Source organism: Phalacrocorax carbo, chromosome 9, assembly GCF_963921805.1.
Source record: "Phalacrocorax carbo chromosome 9, bPhaCar2.1, whole genome shotgun sequence".
Lineage (NCBI taxonomy): Eukaryota > Metazoa > Chordata > Aves > Suliformes > Phalacrocoracidae > Phalacrocorax > Phalacrocorax carbo.
In genome coordinates this window covers 30,096,962-30,120,511 of record NC_087521.1, presented here as the reverse complement: position 1 = coordinate 30,120,511, position 23,550 = coordinate 30,096,962, and the positions used below count along the sequence as shown (strand labels likewise).

Below are 23,550 nucleotides of genomic sequence, written 5' to 3'. Positions count from 1 at the left end.
GGCAGTCTACCAGCAATTTTCAAAATTGTATAACTCGTTGGCACCGCCAAGTAGCCCAAACACCCACCTTTTTGTTCGGACAACACAGGGGTTTTTCTCTAACTCTGTATTGTTTCTGACAGCTCGAGTAGAACTTGATTAATATACTGCTTTCCAATTTCAAGGTAGCACTTGACCCATGTAGGTAAACAGAGGGGCTATTATCCATTACAAAATAAATCTCCTGCAGAGCTTGGTGTTAAAACCTTCCTTTGAAAAGGAAAATGCTGAATGAGAAACAGAGGTTCTTTTTTTTTTCCATACCTACCCAGGCATTGGACATGGCTAGAAATGTTCTTGCGGTGTCATTTCTCTTTGTCTGGCTCTGTGCAGCATCAGCCTCTGCAGCACAGCGCTGGGCTTGGGCTTGCAGCATTTGCCTGGGAAGGGCAGTTGCAGGTGACATTGCCGCTGCGCTCGTGTGTCTGCAGTCTCCTGCTTCCCATCCGTCGGTGTTGATGCCAGTCCATGCTTAAAAAGTTGCTGCTTTTTGGCCTTTTTCAGTGTGGAGGAGTTGGGTAGATGCTTTCCCACACCGCGTTCAAACTTGTTATCAAATACTGTTGCAGTTTCGATACAGAGTTGTTGTGCTTAGAAGAGTCATGACCGAGCTCAATTCTAACTTTAAAGGCAGTTTTAGCAGGGGAATGTCTTTATTTCCTTGCTGGGTGATGCTATTAGGGTCCCTGTTTCTGTAGCGGGAGTTTGCTCCCTTTTTTTTTCACGTGTGAGAAATGGCCCATGTTTCTTCTCTGGCAGCATTACAAATACTAAGTAAAGAATTTGTAATAAACTGTGTGGGCATTTGGCAAAAAGCGAACACTTATCTTGGAGAAAAGAGAACTCGGTCCTGTTGAGTGGCAGGAGAGGGATCACTGGCTTAGCCCGGCCGCGTCGCCTGCATCCCCGCGTCAGCAGCACCTGAGCCAGGACTGCTGAGCTGCAGCTCGCCCTTCTGCTTCACGGAAACTTTGTTTGTATCTACATCACTAATTCTATATTTTAATTAAGCCAAAGAAATCTGCAAAGAAGCGGGAGCCAATTCAAGCCAGCACAGCAGGAGAGGCAATTGAAAAGATGTTAGAACAGAAGAAAATCTCAAGTAAAATTAATTATAATGTGCTAAGGGACCTGAACAGCAAAGGAAGTAACACACCAAAGAAAGAGGATGACAGCACTGATGACAGCACCAACACCAAGAAGCTGTCAAGAAGAAAATCTATTGCCAGTAGGAATATAGCCAACCCTGTAAACAGTGTGGGAAAAAGGTACTGCAATTGTTCATTTATATCTCTGTCTGTGAGACTGTCTATGTATCTTTCTGAGCCAGACAATGTAGGGACTGAAACATTTGTTTGAGGCTAAAATAATGTCGGGCCTCTGTTTTTATTTACTTTGCCTGCAGTGTCACGGCGGCACCTTATTTATAGTTCACGTATCAGAGGTCTGCTTTGGTGCAAGTTAATCATCCTGAAGCCAAAAAAAAAAAAAAAAAAAAATCAATGGAAATTCATAAATGTGACTCTTTCAGCTGGGGACACCTTTTCTTCATAAACTCCTGACATTTGCTGTCTGTCCTTCCTTTCTGTCTGTATCAGCTGACATGACACTAAATGTTCGAAAGCTTTGGCTTTTTGCTTGATTTGAAAAATACAGTTCCCATCTGTTTTGACAGCTAAATGTTTTGATTAGCTTTTATTTTAGTTTTATTCCAAACTTTCGTTGTTAATGATGACACAAATATAAAGCTTTACAGTAAATACACTTGTTGGTTTTCTGGTCTGCATTTGCAAATGTTTTATAGTGTGATGAAAGCTACTATTTTAATGAGTAAAATATTCGACTTGCCGGGCAGATTTGTAGTGTGCTGTAAAGTGCAGAAGGAGATTGATGTGTCCTATCTGCAATATTCAACTATTTTATTTGTCTTCAGTTTATGAAATCATGTCGGATGATCATTTGAATCGTGTCTATGTATAGTAATTTCTTACTTAGATATGCTATGTTTATTTACTGCCTAAAATACACAGTTTTTTGCTTCCAGAGGTATAGACCTGACACCACAAGGAAATTTAGGTATTTAATTCTGAAATGTAAGACAGTGTCTTTGCTCCATAGTTCAGATTCAGGTATGAGTTCAGCCAAGAGCGGGTAAAGGACCAGGGAGGGTGGGAGTGTGGCGAGAAATCATCCATTCATACAAGAAGGGGAGACACAGGATACCTGAAAACATGAAGCTGGGAGGGTTAGTAAGTGCATGTCCCTCAGAAGCTAAGCAAAATAAGGATGACTAGACAGAAACCCCCTTTTTGACTTCATTTGATGATGAGTGCAGAAGCACGGTCATCAGTTTTGGCTGAGAAGCCAAATGCCAAAGCCAAAGCTTTGCTTCTCAGCCATAAATTGAAGCCCACACCTCTGGCCTCACTGTCGCCAGGATACAGATTTTTGCAGTCTAACAAACATCTTTTCACTCTTTGCCATACCTTCTTTATTTCGTATTTTACCAAGATGGCTTCATCCTTGTTCAACTTCTCACTCTTAGTATCAACAGCTTTGCTTTCCAGTTCTTGAAAAAATCTTGTGGATTTTAGTCTTCTCTGTAGCGTGCTACTTGCAGTGGCCTCTAATGACCCAAACACATAAGTTTTCCACTAGTGAAGGAAAGTGAAGATGCGCTGAGGATTAACTAACAGCATTTAGCCTGTGCTTTATTTGGATTTAATAGGTATTAATGAGTCATATTTCTGGTATTTCTAGTAAAATATGGCCGATGGAGTAGTCTGAAATGCAATGCTGCGATGGGAAGTAGGGGCTGGTCAGGATCCCGGTTGCATTTCAATGCTCAGCAGTAGTATCCACACTCAAGCTGCTTCACCACGTCTGAACCTTCTCAGTTCTGAGGTTTGCAAAAGTGTTGGGCACTTGGAGCTCCTGTTGAAGTCAGCATGTTAAACTCTTAACAGGTGTTAAACTCTTTGGAAAATCATGCCATAAATATTTAATTTAACAGTGGTGCAACTTGAAAAGGTTTCTAAATAAATACAAATCAGTATTTTCCAAAAGCAGCTAATAAAACATGTTTATTTTTCCTCTTGAGAGTCTAAAGTACGTCCTTAAGATGCATAACAGAGTTTCCTGATGATGATTAGCAGTTCTCAGATACAGTGAATTTTGCAGCAGAACACTTCAGAGGAGGTTGGGGATACATGCAGATACGTGAGTTAAGGAGATTTTGTACTCCAGAAACAGGCAGTGTTCTTGCTTAAATAATATCAAGGACTTGGCAAATCATTAGTTGGACTTTTTTCCCCCTACAATTAAAGATTTATGACATACTTTTGATTTTTTTTGCTAGTAGTCTAAATGCCATGCCTTTTAAATGGCATGCATAAATTTCTGTGTTCTGCATTGTTCTTATATGCCATGCATTCATTGCCTTTGTTCAGCATTGTTCCTCTGAGAGGTGAATGGCTAAATACTTCCCCAGTGATACAAAAATCATGGTAATTTATATGCAATTAATAATAATAAAAACCCTGAACATTGCTCATTAGAAAATGAATGAAGCACATAATGTATCTTTATCCAGGAGGCATTTGCAGAGATCTTGCTAACCGTTTTGGCTTGTAGTGATTTACAGTCCTGTGTATTTATCTTTATATGTCTTCGTCTTTATATGTTTATATTTAGTAAGCTGCATTTGTCTGCAGTAGCACCCTGCGTAACCATGCTATGATCCAGTCCTTTAGTTCATCTGAGTTATAGTCAGATTTTAAAGAGCTGCAAATAGGAATTTGATCTTCGTCTCCATCTTTCTAATTGCCCCTTGCTATAAAATACTCTGCGTTGCTATTTCCGCATTGAGGACTCCAGATTATCTCAAAAAAAAAAGGTTACCCCAGCCAGATACGATGCAATCTCTGGGTGTTTTTTCTTTTTTTAATGTGACATAAACTAGCAGTTACAGTGTTAATCAGTTAAAATAATGGGAAGGCTTTTGTTTACTGATGTGATAATGATAAGCAAATTTCACAGTCTTGTAAAAAGTTGATTTACAAGAAATCTATGAAGAGCTGGAATATTAAGGATGGTCCCAGGAGCATGCTTAAACTCAATATTCTTTCACTTGGTGGCCCTTTTAATATAGCTTTGTTGCTACTATAATCACTTAATGTTTACTTGGATTCCAAAGATGATATAGTTTATCTACATACTATTACATTTTAAAAATCCTGATTATGAAAACTCGGAAATGTTTGGTATTTTCTGAAATTTTGTTAGGAAGGTACTTTCAAAGAATTCTTCCAAATGCAGATTTCTCCTTTTTAGATGAGTAAGCATTATATACATCAATATTTTCAGAAGCAAACTGGATTTTTGAACAGGTTTCTTTACTGTGAAAGCTGTGCAACTCTTTCAGTTTTAGAAAAAGACATTCTTTCCTCAAACACATCTCCCAGATACTTATTGTATCTATCAAGATGGTAGAAGACTGGTAATGACAATGTAAGTAATTTTAGGAAATTTTATGTTGTGTAAATGTATTTCATTACATTTCTTAATGTATTTTTGTTCCAGCGGGTATCACAATTGGTGCTTCACACGCAAAAGCCGTTTCATTCTCTGTCTGTTAGAGATGTGGCACGGTGGGTGTTACCATAATAGAAGTTGCAGCTTTAATTTCAATTACCAATTGCACAGTTTATCTTCACTAATGTCTTCTGTGCATATGAAGCGTAAGAATAATATGTTGAACTAGAAAAGAAAAATTGCCACTTGGAGCTACTTTAAACCTGAACTCCAGTTAGAGCTGTGCCATGCGCTGGAGCTCTTCAAGTCCAGTAAAGAGGGGTTTTAGGTTTGGAAGCTTATGGTTAGAAGCTTAATAATTCATTTTATATTTACTTGAGCTGAATCTTACAACATTACTTGTGAAGTGAAATGTGTTGTAGCAAGAAAATGTGGGGATAAGAAAGCTTTCAAGTCACTACTTTTTAAAAATTTTAAGCCTATTTATTGCTATGTGCTTGAAATTGGTAATGATATCAGAAAAGACAGGATGTATTATCAGGGGTATAAATGTGTCAAGTTAATCTCCTGAAGAATTTGCCTTGGAAGAAATGAAGCAGGACTGCGAAGCACAGCTGAATCCATTGTAATGAAACAAGGTTGTTCTGAATGGAAGCATATGAACATATAATAGAAAACCAAATCATGCTTGCTACGAATATGACAAAAGCCTGTGGTAGAGATATCAAATTTGATTAGATTTGGAAATTCACCTCCAAAAGTCACTCCTTGGTCTCACTTGTATTTACTGACCATCCATTTTGCTTGCACACGTTGGCACATGGCTCCACCTGTGCTTCGGAGCCACGGGATCTGGATATTGTGAACTCCGCATTAGGGTACCAGGGACTTGTTCTGTTGCTTAGGTTCCTGCCCTGGAAAGGACACTTTCAATTAGCATCTGCTCCAGCTACATTTTTGTTGGCTTTTCAACGGGTGTCACGATGCCAGAAAACTCCCCTTTATTATTTGGGAGAATGTATGTAACACTTTTCTACAGCCTAGTGTTCAGCATCTTATTTAACCTGATAAATTACATCGTACAGTCTTGTCTCTAATTGGAATCAGATTCCCCTGGGGGGGTAAAATATGGCCAGAAGCCTAATTTAGGTGCTTTGGAGGAGCCTGAAAATCCCACGCTGCAGAGGGAGCCTGGGAAGAGAGTCAGCTTCCCGCCGTGAGACGGGGGGAGCACTGCCCCTTGCTTCCCCCAGCTCTGACCCTCATTTACAGTTGGCCCTTTCTGGTGTCCGGGATGTGCATATTGCTCCATAAGGTAGAAGTTTGGTTGATCTCATTGGCTTTGCCAGATTATTTTTGGTAAAGTAGTGTGAGGGAGGGAGCATGGGGTGCTATCATACCCAGCCTGAAAACGTTCTCACACTGCAGATGTCCAGCAGAATCGATTTCTTTCTCCTGGGGAATAAAAAGGGAAGAAGCCCTAAACCACCCGTTTCCCTCACATCTAGGATTACCGATAATGATAATCCTTTTATTTGTACTTTTACTGTTTTGGTGGTGGATGTGTTGTGCTGAGTGCGGTGCCACGTCCTGGCTTGGTGCTCCCACCTCAGCTACAAGTCTGATTGACCTGAATGCTTATTCCACATTGGCTGTGGCTTATAATTTATTTTTATAAACCTAAAGCAAATGGGTTTTTAAATGTACAATATTTTTAGTTTATTTTACATTATGAGACTGGTATTTGTGGAGGGGAGGAGCATGAGCTGATGCTTTCCATATTACTTAGATCAATTGAAAATGGTGTGAAACAAAACTCGGCTTGAGTAATTCAAGGGATTCCTGGGTGTCTGAAGTCCCCAAGTTTGGCAGATATGAAGCTTTCGAGAGAGAGTCTTTTCCATGCTAACTTTGGTGGTATGCATTCTCTGTACAAATTGGCCCTTTGAGAAGGGATCTTAAGAGTGTTTTTATATGCTTTAATCTTCCACCATATATTTTTATTTTTGAGAATTGCCTTCAGCTCTTTGTCTAATTTACATTTGATATCCTGTTTTTCTCTCTGCTTTGAAGTCTGTTGCATGGTTTGGAATTCATGTGTATTTACTCAAAGTGAGATATTATAGTTTTATTTCTTGTCTTGTGCTGCTTTGGGCATTCTTTTTGTATGTGACTTACACGCTAGCACCAATTTCCCACCTGGACCAAAATTCCTTACAGAAGATACTGGGAGTACTTGCTGAGATGGTAGTTGAGAGTTTCTTCTATAGCTTAATTATTATTTGGTTGATATTTTTGGTGTTTCCTCTGGAAGCAGTCTTGTGTTGGCTACAGGATCAACTAGACTCTGATTCCTGGGTATGAATGTACATGTGGTGGGAGCCTTCCCGTTGAGCGTGTGGAGTCAGCTTTTGGTTTGAATATTATGTACGTGGTAAATAAATTCTCTAACCACTTTGACATAACTGTTTTCTTATGTGATCTGCGCTTCGAGAGTTTCTTTGGAGTGTAATTTTATGTATGTTTGTGCTTTGCTGTGGTATATAATCATTTAAATCAAAGGTTAATCAAAATGATTAGTCATTTTGAACAGGAAAATGGTGACATTTGATAAGTGCCTCCACTTAAAATAAATCTTACCAGTATTTTCCAGTCCTGTAACTTTTAGAGGGACAAGCTTATACAAATTATGTTTAGTATTTTATTTACAAAAAGCAAAGCCAAGAAAAAATTAATTCAAGACTTCCAAGGTTCTGCTTTTCAAGTCATGCATCTCCTTATTGAAGTTAGCTGTATGGGGGAGAGCTTTATGAATGACCTTGAAAGGAGCTGACACGTGCATTTACTTGTTCACAGTTGATTTGAGAAGTTGATCTAGTAAAGCCTGTCGTAATGTTGTAACCTGGCTAATGCTGCAGGTTACTGCTGTTCATATGAGCTAAGAAGCCTTTTGTAATAAGGAGATAAATCAGAGGCAAGAACTGGAAAGAAATGTATCTGACCCAACATGTTTTAAAACGAGTGTGTGTGTTTAACTTCTGAACACTAAAATGTGATGACCAGTAGCCTTTCCTTCTTCATTAAGCAAAGACAGGGGAGGAAAAATGCATTGCTTCTGTGCACCATGCTCCTGAGCGGACACAGAGTTAAGCAAATGCCACCGAAAGGCTTGGGAGGCAGGAAGCAGCACAATGCCTGGGGAATGGTGCTGCAGGTTATTGCTTTACCCTCAAATTCATCTCTCTTGACACTGAGATAGAACAGAAGGAGGGAGAAAGAATTTTTTTTCAAAAAAAAAAAAGGAAAAAAAAGAACAAACAGTTCCCCAAACCCATCCTTCCAGAAGCTGGCAGGTGTTTGTCAGGATTTGACGTTTATTCTGATTACTCAGGCTATTTTGAAGATCAGTTTCCCCTGATAGCAACGATAGCATTTTTCTTTTACATCTGACAGGCTTGATACTCCTGAAAATGCAGCTGCAGTAAACTCTGAAACATATATGGATAGCGTTTCGCATGGCTGTGCTCTGTACCATTGAGAAAGGAGCTCCTTTGCAGCCATCACCCAGCACAGCTCGCATCCCCAGCCTGCAGGCTCTGGGTGCCTTTGTGCTGCTGCTGCAGGAGCTGCTTCTGCCACTGAGTCCCAAGTCATCTCAGCGGTAACTCCAACAGCTCTGCACTTTTCTGTCACGCAGCATCGGTTCATTAGGGTGATGTTACCAAAAAGCTCAGTCTTCTTCCTCCATCCCTCAATCTTTTCCTTCCTCCTGCAGGCGGTGATTTACAGAATTGTGTCCCCCTTTCATGACTGTTCTGCCAGTGAGTTAAGAGAAACGAAGTTAAAGGTTTTCTAGCATGTTATGTTATTAAAATGGAGTATTATTCCTAAGAATCCCAGTTTTAGATTTGTTAGGTTTTGAGTACTGGAATTAGTATTTTAGTACTTCATTAAAATGCCAAAATTTCAGTATGGCAACTAACCCACCTGTATTTTCACTCTGTAAAATATAACTGGGGAAAAAATGCCCCTGGAAATGCTTAATAATAGGAGAAATAATGTAAAGAAGCCTTCTTGATGTCCACTGAACCAATTCTGTTCAGTGTTGCTGCAAATCATCTCTAGGTATACATCATTCATTAAGAGCATTCTAATTTTATAGTACAGACATTTAATGTTGTCAAAATTTGGTTTAGTGTAAGGATAAGAGAACATGGTCTGCTGGCACTGCAGAGTAGCGTTCCTAAGCTGTCATTTATTTGGACTTGCGAGAACCTTTGAGAAATAAATATAAATAAACCCTTCAAGATAGGGTGAGGACACATCTAGGCTTGTGTGAGTTTTTCAGCAATAACATGCATCTGCCAAATCCAGTGCTTGGTTCCATTTACCCTAAATGATTAGAAATTAAATTAGAAATTTAAAACTAAAAAGGCATTGAACTGGCTTGACCTCGTGGCCCAGACCCAGGTCAAGTCTCCTTGTTTTTACAGCAGCCTTCTTGTTTGTTTAATATAAATTGGATATTACTTTTCCGCCTCCCACTCAAGAAAATCGTCTCCTTGTTGGATTCCAGGGGAGGTTGGCTGGGCAGCGCAAAAATGCAGAGGGGATTTTTGTGACTGTCTGACATAATTTTGTCTTGTGTTGTAAGACCAAATAGGAGCAGTTTTAGCCCAGAAGATAATATTGTGTGACAGTTGGATTGCGAGTGCCTTGTTTATGTATGTTTTCATTTTCAGGTTGGTTATAAGAAAATGATCTGCGAGGTTTTTTCTTCCAAATTACACTCAGGGGGTCTAATGGGAGGCTTAATATAAATATGTATGCGCAGTCTCTGAACTTTAATAGTGTGTTAGCAAAAACAGTTATATGTGGTGGGGGGGGTGAGGGGAGTGGGAAGAAACAAAGAAATAGGAAGTGATATGGCTCTTGTTAGCAGACCCTGGAGGTGCATGTCCTGCTGTCGCGGCTGGGAGTGCTTCAGTGCTGTGAAATGCTCATTCTCAGTCCGTAGATTTTTCCAATTTATTTCTTTGTGTTTTCACGGGTGGAAAGTGGTTAGTTTCTGAATTGATTTTCCTTTGACCCTGGTCCAGTAGGGGCTGCTTGTTGATCTTTACAGTATATGTCTGCTCAATTTTTTAGTATAAACCAGGGGAAGTGTATGTCTGATGTGTGTTAGATTTACAAATGAAGTTGATTACAAATGATATCGAGCGAGTATTTGTTAAATGTTGAAGGAAATGGAACAAAACAAACAAAAAAATAACTTTTTCTCACTGTAATACGCAATATGTTATTTTACCAAGACTAATTCCCAAACCATGAGAGCAGTCATGTGAAGCTTCTTTTTTCTTGATGTTTGCATGTATTGCCAGACCGGGGAGCTGGCAGTCATCATGTGGTTATGACTGCAGTTCTTTCACCATGGCTGGGTAAAGTATTGGAAAGTTATAGCAGTTTGTTGCAAAACTTGAGGTACTGTTCGTTCACATAATATTTAACAGCATCTACATAATTAGTTTTAAATTGGCCAGTGTACTGAGACTTAGTCATTTATGTAAGTGCTGTTCCATTACCCAGTGATGCTTCTGGCATGCTGGCTGATTTCAGTCTTACCTTGCCACAGTTGTTACTAAATATAGGATGAAACACACTGAGATAACTTCTGAATGCGGTCTTGGAAGATATATGCACCAAATTTCACTCTTCTATTGTTGAATGTCCGATTTCTTGTGAGTCAGAAATTTCTGCCCAGCATTTTCCCCTTCCTCCAGTGCAACATGATGATAGATTGAACAAACCCATTGCTGTGTTTAGGATATGCAGGTACCAAGGTCACTTTCCCACCTACTCTAGAGCAGCCCATCTCCTTCTCTTCTGTCATACAGACCCCTTCCTTGTGACCCAGAAAGAAGTAAGGGAGGAAACCACCAGCTTTTACATATATTTTCCTCTCCCCCCATATTTTGCACTTGAAAAGAAACCTGTGCTGCTACAGAGGTTGGATGGGAAGCTACTGAGGAGAGTATAGTGTGTATGGACCTCAGGACCTGCAGACCACCTCCCAAGTGCGCACGCAAGTGGAGAACCTCTTACCCCAAGTGCCCTTGCAAGGCATCGCCTGGCTCAGCAGCTGGCAAAAACTGTAGGCAGTTTGAAATCTTTCCATTCAAGCAGGACTGTGATAGCTGGCAGGGAAAGGATACAATGAGGCTATTACAGCCCGCAGCGTGACGTGGTGCGATAGATTTGCAATCTGTATTGATATTCAGAGTTGAGTGCAACCTTGCTTAATTGGAGCACTGGAAGATGCTTGGATGTTGAGAGCACTCTCAGATCCCATACAGAATAGAGGTGTTGGGCATGTATTTAATAGTCTGTTGTCTCTTTATTCAGAAACAGTTTTAGATGTGGTATTTATGTGAAAGAAATCTATGCTACTTTACAGCGTAGTGTTCTTTTAAGAAGTTATCAACGTATTTAATCTGAGTGTTTTGAGATCTGAAGTATGAAGGACATGCATACAAATTTGGAATTGGAATGAAGTGGCTGGCATATTTATTTTGTAAGGTTATCTTTGCCTGTCTCTAGTGGTGACATGGTAGTTTTAGTAGAAAAATGGCTTTGTACGCTTCTGCATGGATTTTATCATGCAGCAATAAAGAAACAAAATAATTCAGAGTCCTAACTAAAACTATTGTTGCTGAAGTTGAGCGACACAATCATCAGATTAAAGCTGTAGTTGTATCAGTCAGTCAACTGATGCATTAATAATGGAGATTGAAGTCGAAAGTGAATCAAAGGATTAGCTGAAAAGAAGCAAGACAGAAATAAGGGTGTTTTAAAACATAGGACTGGTTATTACAAGACAACATTGGCTGCTGCCTGGCTCCTGGAGGCAGAGATGGGTCCTTCCAGTTTAGGCTTTAGTAAGTCAATTTAAGGGTTAATTTTGTGCCTAAATGTGCTACTTGAAGGTGGTTTAGACACTTGTTCTTTTTCTACTTCCTTCCAAATGAACTGTGTTCAAGCAATCTTGGCTTTAAAAAATTGATAAGCAAATTTAGCACGTCTTAAACATGTTTGCACTTTATTCATACCTTTTGAAACATTAGAGAAAAAAAATTGATGGCAACAGAGTAGAAGAAAGGTGAACTCCTTTGTGTAGGTTGTTTGTGGAACAAGGTGGGTAGGGGAGCATTTCAGGTTGCTCATGTCGCTGATGGATGCCTCCTGCGAGCTTTCTCTGCGTATTCCTACATCAGGCTGTACCTTCTGGGGTCTCTCTTCCTCCTCTGGACAGTGTCCAGGAGATGAGGATCATTAATGGATCTCAGTGCTGTGGCAGTGCAAAAAGCCTACCTTTTGCTGACGTGTTCATTCAAGATACCGCCTCTGCAACACCTCTTCAAATCTAAACACGTTGGTGAAATGAGAGCTTTCTTTGCCTACAGCTTGGTCCAGTCCAAATGTGATTTTGACTTTTGGGCAATCTGGGATATAAAAAATTACTGTGCCTTCCTGTTAGATTTTGTATAACTTATTTTTATTTTTAAAGTCAGAATGTATATATTCCAAAAGTATAAGAGAGAAGCTTGCTGAAAAAGCTTCAGTCTCATATGGGAAAAGTTCAGAATACATATACCTTAAATTTCCTAAAGTCTCTGTAGGAACAGGACTACATTTTATCCACGGACTCATATTTTCATTTTCCTATTACTTCTTAAAATATTCTCGTTCCTTTTCACCTGCAAAGCATTGAGGTAATGAAATAATTTGGTTTAACTTGATTACATACTTGGATCTTGTGTGGCTCAGATAGACTGTGTTGTACATTTAATGAAAAAAAAAACCCTAAATACTGATTCATCAACTCTAAAAGCATGAAATGACAATACTTAATTCTGTTCTATTAAAAAAAAACCAACCAAAACAACAGAGGGGAAGCATGAAGGGAAGAAAAGGAAAAGAAAGGGCTAATTAAGGATTTAAAGCCACTGCGGTCTGGGGGGTTTTTTTGCAACCAGTGAACTGAGTTCAATGCAAAGTGTGGGGTGTGTAAGCCATAGGAAATCATAAAATCTGTATAATGCAAAATAGCTGACTAGCAAGTGACTGACTCGCTAGAGAGGTCTTGGTTTGAAGGGAAAGGTTTCTGTAAAAATTAACCTCATCTCACTGACCTTTGCCGACCCTGGCTGCCTCTCTCTTAAACTAACCTGAAGAGATTAGACAACCCCTTAACATCAAAAGGAATCATAGACACTATTGTCTCCCGGAGTCCCACTGTGTTTGGGAGTGATGTATCAGGAGGCAGCAGCCTGCTCCTGCGCCGTCCGGAGCCTTCACCCGCTGGCACCAACAATGCAGCGATGGCCGTAGGTCAGGCTTGCGGTCCCAAACCCTGCCTTGGAAAAACAATGCACAGCTCCCAGCAGGATGGATGGGAAACCCGGCTCCGGAATTCATTTGCCCAAACTTATTTGGAAGATTTGCTGGTTTTACTGAATCAACTTTTTTTGGGTGCTTCCTGTATTTTATCCAAGAGCAGATAAATTACTCATATTTTTTTCAGCTATGGAAAATACAAATATCATTAAATCACATCAAAAGTTTGTCTTTCGACACATGGTAATCTTCAGGTTCTGGATTTTTTATATATATGTGTATATATATGTATGTGTGTGTGTATATGCGTGTGTGTGTATATATATGAAAACAAGTTTTACAGAAAAAGGTCTTTAAATAGCCGTTGGAGGAAAATTCAGGTTTTATGCATTTCTTTCTATCTCATTAGGAGAATTGACAGAATATTTCTAAGATCTAATGATTACTAGGCTGTAGTTTTCTATTAGCTTTGGGTTGCAATTTAAAATTACTCTTTAAAACATAAGGAGGTCTTAAATTATGAAGCAGTAGGAAATCCTGAGATCCAAGGCCTTGAGTGGGTTTGCAGTATAGAATATATTCATTTTCTTGCTACTTCAGTAGCTCACAGGTATTAAGCACAGCATTACATTAACTTTTCGTTGAAGACCAGACACTAGAAAACTCAGGTTTATGGTTCAGCATTTGCTGATAGGATTTGCAACTCAGGGAAGTCCAGATTTAAGATGTGTTTTGCAGAGTACTTGCAAGAGACCAGCCACAGTAACAGATGCATTTTTGTCTAAATTACTTTCCCTCTCTTTTCAATTTCAGTATCTGCTGATTTCATTTTACAACCCATTTTAAAGCAAATGAAATTGCTCAGACTTTTTCTAGCACAATAATCAAGACCTTTAATAGCCTACCTCTCTACAGACCACAGTTTTAAGAGCTGATGTTTGTGGTGCTGTTGCCTGGACTGGGCAGGGTGCTGTGCGTACACTGCGGGAGACAGGGTGGAGCTGAGGATACCTGTATTAGGCTCTACTTTCAAGTAATTGTAGAGGTTGATCAAGATTTTCAGGCTTTTGTTGAAGACTTATCTGTTACTAAAGCACTCTCAACAGCAGAGCTCCTCTTGCCTTTGTGCTGTGCTCCACATCACAGCTCCAGAGATACCTGGCCAGCTTCCAGTTTAAATTCACTTGATAGGGTAAATCTGAAATGATTTAAACACTCTCAGTTTACCACCATAACCAAAGGGTCAAAGCCAGGAGCTGTAGAAGCACTAATATCCAAGAGAGTTTTTAAAGAGGAATTTAAATGTAGCTGCTTTAAAAGTGTCATTAAGATGAGATAAGGAATGCTTTAGGTAAGTGATTTCAATCACCCAAGTCTTCTGTTAATGGCTCACAGCAAGATTTTCTGTACTGTAACATACCTAGGGGTGGATTTTGTCCCACCGACCTCGGTGGACTTTGGTTCACATTGTCAAACGGTGGAGCAACGTGTATTTTGGTATGTATGCAGGCATTGCAAAGAATTGCAAGACATGGTCCCTAACGAGGCAGGTCATTGACTGAATGGATTTTCTCAGGCTTTGTGCATGCTTTTGGAAGGAAGTGGTAAAACAATCTACTTAAGAACGTCTGAATTTTTGCCAATTTGTGCTATAGCTTTCCCTGATAAGTTACTAAACATGCTGTCTATTGCTATTGCTGCAAGTATTTTCCTTTCTTTTCTTTTCTGAGATATTTTTTGGGATGGGCATCACCCTTGTGTTTAATGATCTTGCTTTTCATTAGCTCTTATCAAGTGTATCTCAGTGTTATTTATTGTCTTTCTGTCTATCTTAGGTACTGTTTTGACTGCAGTCTTTCTCAAAATCTAGAAAAATAACCTTTTATTTTGCATTAAAAAGAAAAAGTAGCTGTGCTTTTCTTTTCCTTTGAACTTCAAAAGCACAAAAAAAGATTAAATAGGAAAATGGAGTAAAAATAAATCAAAAACATAGAAATGTGCTCACTGATTAAACTGTAGGGAACATTCAAGTGTCTGCCATTTGGTCGTCTGAAGATCAATACTGTGAGACTAATCTATGATGCTGCAGCAGCCTATAATAACTCTAACATATTATCTTCCAGAGTATTATTACTGGAGTAAAAATTGCTGGTTTTAAATTTTGAAGATATTGGGATACTCATCCTGGCATTCATTATTTCATAACATGGATCAAGAGTGTTCTCTGTGTGCACACGCAGTTTGATATTCTTTCAAAACGATACTGAGGGGTGATCATGCTGTTCCAGTGATCCTGTCCAGCACAGTTACACTTGGACAGATGCCAAGAAAGCAAGCAAAAAAAAACCCAGCAATATGCGACTGCTTCATATCTGATGCTCAGCGTTACGAAGGTGTCATCTTTCTGAGTTGCGTGATGAAGGGATGGCAAAGGAGCATCTGTGTTGGTATGATTTTGCCCAGTGAGAGTCTCAAAACCAGCTTGAAGGCTTTTTGCATTGACCTCTGGTCTTTGTAAGTTAGATACTGGGAGTTTGGACTTTGGTGAGGAGGGAGAAACATCTTTAGTAATGCATTTATTGCTGTTCTGGTAGACAAGTTATGAAGTTTGGGGTAATTATAATTTCCTGTGTCTCTATAAGTGGATTTGAAATGACTCCTTTTCTCTTGTGCTGTAGTAACTTTTGTAATTTATTCTTTTTTCTTTCAAGCAACCGAATGCCATATTGCCTCTAAAATGGGAAAAATATTAGATTTCCTTAGCCTAATCATAGAGTCTTAGTTTTGCAATTATATTTCGAAACACTGATGGACAATAGTCAGTGAAAGCAAAAAGGCACAATTCTTACTGAGGCCAGATTTGGAAGCCTCTGTTAAAAATATGGTTGTAAAGCAACCTGTGCGACGAGCAGTGGAACTAGCGGAGTCTAATTTTCTAGTTTTTTTACTGATAACACTGATTGCCATCTTCTTTCCCTTGGTCATTCCTTTCTTTCTCTGGAGCAGAAGCCCCAGCTCTCCTCTGTGAGTCTTTCCTGCAAGCAGAGATGGGTTCTCTGGTAGCTGTTGGCCAGCTGATATCTGCATGAGACATGGTCAGCTATTTCCCTTTTGGTGGTGGAACTCTTTTGGGTCTCCTCTGATTTTCACAAAGAGCTTGGTTGTTTTTGTGACTTACACGTCTGTTGGATTTTGTGGTCCCTGGATGTTTGGAGGGGCTGGAGTGGAGTGCAAGAGAGATGGATGGACTATCAGCCTGTCACATGGTTATCCTCTTAGAATTACATTTTGCATAAGGTGGAGAGTGTACCTTGTCTGTGTAGGCAAAGACTTGAAAATAAGGAGGGAACCTCTATTACGCAGTAGCTGATTTAAGAGGATTTTTGGAGTTAGGGGGAGGGGGAGGGGGGTTGGTGACTTTTTTTTTCCCAACTGAGCTACTAATTAAATAGCTTCTAACACTTAGAAACTGCTGTTCTTTTTAGCAATTTTTCAGAGTGAATCCAAAATTACAGTATTGCTAGGCAAAAAATAATCTTTAACCCTCAAAAATGCCTATGTTAAAGTTGTCCAATATTGGCAATGAATATGTAGGTGTGATGCATTTTATCAGCTTTGCTTGTAGTGAACCAAAGGGAGTTTGTCATAACACGAGTTGCTTATTGATGCAATCACAGTTGCCTGTGATTGATTAAAAGTGGCAGGTTTATTTCAGCTTCAACTCTTTCCATTAGCATTCCTATCGACCATCTGGCAGTGGAAAACTTCACTTGTGAGATAGACTAGGATCTTGTTAAAAAAATTACAAGATTTCTTGGGGCCTTTTTTTTGCCAGTGTCCTGATGAGCTAGAAAGTTGTCACTTTTAGTGACAGTTCTCATTGCCTGAGAGGGTTGAGGCTGATGCTGGGACAGTCTGTGACTTGTTTTTAATGGTTTTTAATTATTGCCTTGATTGCGGCAAACATTTAGTTAATGGTTATGCAAGTATCGTTTTGTGGGCTTTGTAGCTCTTCCATATCAATCAGTTGTTGGTTAGAATGAGAAGGAACACGTTGCTGTTTAAGTGGAAGGAATAGAGCAAACAACTTTTTTTTCAGAATGGTGCCTACAGAATATTAGAACTTTCCCTGAATTACTAGATTATGAAATTGTCATATTGTAATCAAAATCATTTGACCATGCTTAAGATACCCTAACCAAAATAATTTAAAGATCATGTACCAAGGAGGGATGCTTAAGGGGCAAAAAATGAATTCTAAATTAATTGTAATGTTCCAAAACATGGAGTTGCCTATATGTCCATTAAATGGTAGATATATGCACTGATATGAGAGAAATACGGAGCTGGCATACAATGGGTGATGAAACCTCAGGACATTTAGTGGAGCTCCTGCAACGGTACTGTGAATTACATCACGATCTGAAGTGCAGCAGCTGCTCTGGCCCTACTGTCCCCTGATGAGTAATAGTGTATCAGGGCTATCTTTGGTAAACAGCTTTACGGGGCTTTTCTGCTGCAGTGTTTGGCACTTGGAATTGTAATGCTGTCTCTGGCTTCCCACCTGCAGCGTCCTCTGCTCCCAACAAATACAGTAATTCAAAATAAAGGCATGAAATCTTGTGGTTAGGACCCCTTACGCCTAGATTTTATAGGGGACATTGTAAAGATTAATGTTATCTGTGTGTTGCAGAGGTGAGTTATGGACAGAGGAAGCATATTCTATATGAGTTTCCCTGTATCTGCGGGGGTCTGCTTAAAACAATGCTTTTAAGTCTTTGTTAAACATGCTTTTTTGAGGGGCGGAGGTTTGAAAGAAATATTTCAATTTCTCAGAGTGTGATAGATTTCTGTCCAGGATCTCCAGGGCTTGACTTTGGTGGCCGTAAATATTTTAAATGGTTTCATGGATATTTCAAGCTTGTGGCTTGTTGAGGCATAATGCACAAGGGACTTCTTCCTAAATGGGGTCCTCATTGCACTTAGACTCACACAAACACTACAGCAAGTGAAGGTGTTAACAAAATACACATGAAGGTCAAAGTGACAGGAATTACTGGGAGATTACTGGCAGTAGTTCTCTTGAAGAGTAATCTAACAATTTATTCTCAATTTTGTGTTCAATTTTGGAAACTGTGTTGAGACAGCATTAAGATTACATAGATGGTAGTTACTTGTGCAATATTTAGCATTATAAAGGAGATGAATCCCTCCTGGTTTTGTTTTTCATCATTAGTAATGTTTATGCTGGAGGAGTATGCAATTTCTGAAAATGAAATGGTTTTGGACAGTTAGCAGGGATTATCTGAAACACATACATAATGTATAGTGTAATTCATTTGAAGGTCTCCTATGTTATCCTTTTTTTGGTCTTAAGTAGGATAATACTGGAGTAAAAATTTGGAAGAAATTTATTCAGCCACTTGAAGGCATTTTGTGGAGGATTAAGATTTGTTTGTTTCGAAGTGTTTCTCAAAAAGTGCTTCTCTCGTCCGCTATTTTAATTGTGCCATCACATCTGTGAAAGATCATTTTCATATCCTTTTATACGGGCACATGTCAAAGCGTTACTCACTTCCAACCATCCGTAGACTATTTGATACAAACACTTCAAAAAATGGAGCTGCTAATAGACAAGGCACCATCCTTCTGTCAGAAAGTTTCTTAAATTTCCTCACCTACAGGTTTATTTGTCCTACTTACTACGTTTTATTTCAGAAACAGTGCCTTTTGGCAGCTCCTGTTGTATTCATACTGGTTTCTGGATAACTGGCCAGATTTATGCACGACGCCATCTCAGTACACTCTTGTAGATCCCTTGCCAGTTGTCTGCTTGAACGCCATCTGTCCCTGGCAGGAATTACCTTCAAATACCTAACAAAACAGGTCATGGGAAAAAACAGAATCTTGCAGGAACTAATGGTGTTAACATACCCTGCTTCTCTAACGCCATTAGCATTTTGCTTGTAACACTTCAGGAAACTTGGACTATTTAGGCAGATTCTCTTACCCCAAGATCTTTCCATGGCAGCCCAAGCAAACAGTGAGGATGGTGCTAACTTGCAAGAAGATATTTTGTAGAAAGCTTGAACAATGTGTGAAATCCAGTCCTACTTCATAATGAGATGGGGAACTGTGCTAATGAAATCTGCAGGAGACAATAAAGTGAGTCATACAGCAAAGATGACTGAAAACAGCCGTGCAAAGCAGTGCCACTATGAAAAAAAATATATCTGAGAGCAGGAAATAAAAAAGAGCATAGTGGAAAAAATCCAGGCTAATGCATCCAAAGAAATACAATCTGAAATGCAGACGTACACGGGAACAGAAGCTGTAAAAGCCATAAGGCTGAAAGAGATAGGGAGATAGTGGACTGCAAATTAGATATAAGGCTCTACAAAAGGACCAATTTGGGCTACACGTTGGAGAAGAGCACGTGACAGATTAGGGAGGCATTAGGCCTGTCTTGGAGAACCATTCCCTTCTGCAGATGAGAGAATTGGAGTCATTAGGGTGATTTCAGCAAGAAACAAAATGATGATGATCTGGAGGAAATGCTGAAACAGTATCCGTAGTGTGATGATAGGAGCCTACAAACGTGACCGTGTGAGTGTTTAGGGTGTAGATGAGGGAAACAGCAGCATGTGGCATGGCAGAACTAGGCTGAAACTAAAGAAAAGGCTAATTACAGTGGGATGGCAGAAGGAATGTCTAGGTGGTGATAAGGTTGAGTGCCATGTTTGAAGACAGCATAGTCAAAATATAGGTTGAGGACCAAATACAGAAGTGACACATAAGAAGATCCTTGTCTTTTTTTGGAGCTGTATCTGATTAGATTAAGTCTGAATTTGTTCCTTAAGGCACTCAAATACTTGAAGAAAGAGACAAATTATGATGGTGAAGCTTTTATGCACTCCTGTGGGTCTTCTGTAGCTGGAGGTGAACTTAAACCATGTCAAACCGGAGGGTGCTGCACATCCTGGTCAGTACCGGGCGAGAGAGGAGGATGCTGGGCTGGCCCAGTTTCATCCTCCTGCATGGAAGTCAGCACCCTCAGACTTTTTTTCAACTAATAACACAAGTACAAGAGCAGTAGGGTTTGAAAGCACCTTAAAAGAAGTTTGTAAATCACTAGGGCTGGTTTGTTTCTCCTGTGGGAGTTTAGCTGTCACAGGCTCCTTGGGGTTGGGGGCAGCTGAAAGCTCCTGCCTGCGATCGAGGGGAAATGCCTGGGAACTGCAGCAGCCGCCCTGGTGCGAAGGGGAGCTGTCTTGACCTCTCTCCACTGTTGCTTCTGTTGACCCTGTTAAAGTGGGGTTAGTCTTAAAGAAACAAATCTTCAGCAAATTATTTCCCCACTCCGGTTGCTGTTCTCATAGACATTTTACCATTTTAAGTAGGAACAGTTACTTTGACCATGTTTTTTTTAACTGCAGCAGCATGAAGAAGGAGAAACTAAAATCTGATTTACTGTGATCCTGGATGCAGGTCAGTTTTTCATGCTGAAAAGGTTATGTGAAAACAGGTTGCTTGGTAATTTTTAAAGTGGTCCAGCTTGCTGCTTAGTAAGACTGCATTTTGCAGAGCCTGATTATTCAAACTCCATTTTCTAATATTAGCATTAATTCCCCTATAGTGGTGTTAGAAAGTTGCTTATTTCTCAGTCCTTTTAAATGTGGGAGCCTGTCTGTAACCACAGTAGAGAGTTTATCAGCACAGCAGCCCCTGCTGCTTGCCAATATCATATGTTTGGTAAATGTTCGCAGTCAACCCTGGGAGTTTACGGACACTGGCTTGCATTTCTTTCTCTCTGTGTTTCACCACACTGTTTAAATGAGGTGTATTAAAAATCCTGCTAAATTTAGGGAGAAGAGGGAATCTGAATACACTAGCCCTGCCTCCTCCCACAAAAAATGCATCTCCTGGCCAGCTGGAGCTGGAGCCAGCCGCGGTGCAAGGGGGCTTGGTATTTTGGGGGGCTCTGCAGACCTACTCCTAATAGCGGTTCTGTGGGTGCAAAGTGAGCCCAAAGGTAATTTATGACTGTCATGGTTTAACCCCAGACAGCTACTAAGCCCTACACAGCCACTCGCTCACTCTCCCTGTGATGGGATGGGGGAGAGAATTGGAAGAGTAGAAATAAGGTAACTCATGGGTTGAGACAAAGACAGTTTAATAGGTAAAGCAAAAGCCTCACACGCAAGCAAAGCAAAACAAGGAATTCACTCACTACTCCCCGTCGGCAGGCAGGCATTCAGCCATCTCCAGGAAATCAGGGCTCCGTCACGCACGACAGTTACTTGGAAAGACAAACACCATCACTCCAAACGTCCTCCTCCTTCCCCCAGATTTATACGCTGAGCATGACATCTTATGGTATGGAATATTCCTTTGGTCAGTTGGGGTCAGCTGTCCCGGCCGTGTCCCCTCCCAACTTCTCAGGCACCCCCAGCCACTCGCTGGTGGGGTGGGGTGAGGGGCAGGAAAGGCCTTGGCTCTGTACAAGCCCTGCTCAGCAGTAATGAAAACATCCCTGTGTTATCAATGCTGTTTTCAGCACAGATCCAAAACACAGCCCCATACTAGCTACTATGAAGAAAATTAACTCTACCCCAGCCAAAACCAGCGCAATGACTTTGTCAGGGAAATGGAGAAGGAATAAAAGAGCCTCCAAAACAGCACTTTTAATAGCTCAGGGTAGGTTTTCTTCTCCTTTCAAATGTTTTTGTTTAATTATATCTGACACCAGTCAAGGAGAGAGGAACTCTTTAACCTTAATGCAAATAAAACAGTAGTGCTTTAGAAAAAAATACATTCACTTCATACCTCTAGGCCTGACAGAGCAGAGAATTTAAAAATAAAATTACTCAGTAATTGGGGTTTTTTTCTTAATCTGTTTAGCTCTATCAATCCATTTGAAGCCGGCTTTTTGCTTAGGAGGAGTAAAAAAATACTTATCGCAATAAATCCATCTGTCTGTCACACTGTTTATCTGTCTATCTATCCCCTAAAGACTTCAAAATGTTGTTTTTTGTTTCTGTACCATTGCTGAAAATCAATTGTGACATTTTCTGTTTAGGCTGCTAAAGGTTTTGGCAGATAGAACATGGATTTTGTCTTTTGATGGTGAATTCAATTCAGCATTTATTGCAAAGTCCTCAAGTGTTTAAACGTGTGGTGATAGACAACTAAAACTCCTGCTGTGCTGAACTCCACCAGGTCTCTTCAGTAGTTCTGCTATTCAAAAAGAACTGGGACTTGTTTCATCTGTTTTTAATAGATGTGAGGCTTGCACGCTATTTGTATCAGAATTGAAGCCAACTTTGTGTTGCAGTTTGACATGTAGAGTCTAACTTTTTAGTTCTTCCTCCTAAAGACACCTACTCAACTTATGATTTTGTTATCCTTTTAAAAATGTGAGGGGTTTGCGCATCATCTTATCTAAACTGTGATGTTGAAATGTGTACATGAAAGGAAAGCAAAGGTTGGATTGCAGAAATGCTGGTCATGCAAGAGAGTACACACCTGGACTTACTGGCCAAGGTGAATACCACCAGCGTTTGGGAGCAGTCGGCCTTGGCGGTGTCTGTCATGCTGTTGCCAAAGCTGGGGAGGGTCCGACAGAGTCTCCGAAAGCGAGAGGAGGCTGGAGCCAGTTTTGGTGTGTCAGGTGTCAGCATCAGCCTGGCATTTCATCTTGGAGAAATTGTTTTGGTGACGTCTCCAGGAGGGAGTTTGGTGATCGCAAGCTCCTGAGCTTCCTGGAAGCTGTAACACCCTATAGGCATGATTTTGTGTCTAGGCTAATGTGCATTAAATGCTGTCAGCTGTTAATGGGGGCCATGGAGGTATCGCAGGGATCAGCGTATGGCAGATAAGAGGGGGCTGTTCCAACATGGTTTTGCTAAACACACTTGTGCTGCCAGGAGGACTGATGGGCCAGGAGCCCAGGGCGCAACTGCAGGGACAGCACTCGCTCAGTGACTTCCCTGTGTTTCTTTTGTCGGGAGATGAGAGAAATCTGCTCCAGGGCTCTCTGCGTGGTGCTGCCATTTGGTAAAAATACCACATCGCTCATATGCCATTCTGAAGTGTATTTTTTTCACTTTTGCCCTGCAGGATGGATGGGGAATTTGAATGTTTGGACTACTTGTATGGATATCATAATTCAATGGGAAGGTGCAGAGGCAATAAATAAGTTCAGTATTGGGATGGATCAATTTTTGCCATTGTTGCTAATTGTTTTTAGCATCTTCGTATAAAGCGGGTTTGTGGTAGAAGCATGTATTTTGTTTATGAAGTTTATGCTGCTCTTTTGTTCATCTTTTAAGATTTTCAAATAAGGTATTAATACTCAGAAGCCTGGAGGTACCAAGAACCTTAGAGGAGCTTCCGCTGTAATTTCTCCATTGAGGCCAGGCAAAACATTACACTTGTGAACTAAGACATTCTTGCTCTAATAACTGTGAAAGTTCACGCCAAAGGGTCATAAATTGCTACCAAACTAACTTCCAAATGTAAGTCTATCATGCATATGTTTAAATTTGATTCAGTTCCTTTAAAACAGTTTACTCAGAAAAGCTT

General features: G+C 40.1%; 1 protein-coding gene across 3 annotated transcripts in view; it reads left to right on the top strand.

Annotated features, from left to right (window-relative positions):
- The window catches only part of BRF1 (BRF1 RNA polymerase III transcription initiation factor subunit), a 175,629-nt gene that overhangs the window by 129,803 nt on the left and 22,276 nt on the right, over positions 1–23,550 (top strand). For all 3 annotated transcript variants that reach the window (XM_064460929.1, XM_064460931.1, XM_064460932.1), the window contains one exon: positions 1,051–1,307. In XM_064460929.1, coding sequence (XP_064316999.1) covers positions 1,051–1,307 — 257 coding nt within the window. The remainder of the gene's footprint in view (positions 1–1,050; positions 1,308–23,550) is intronic.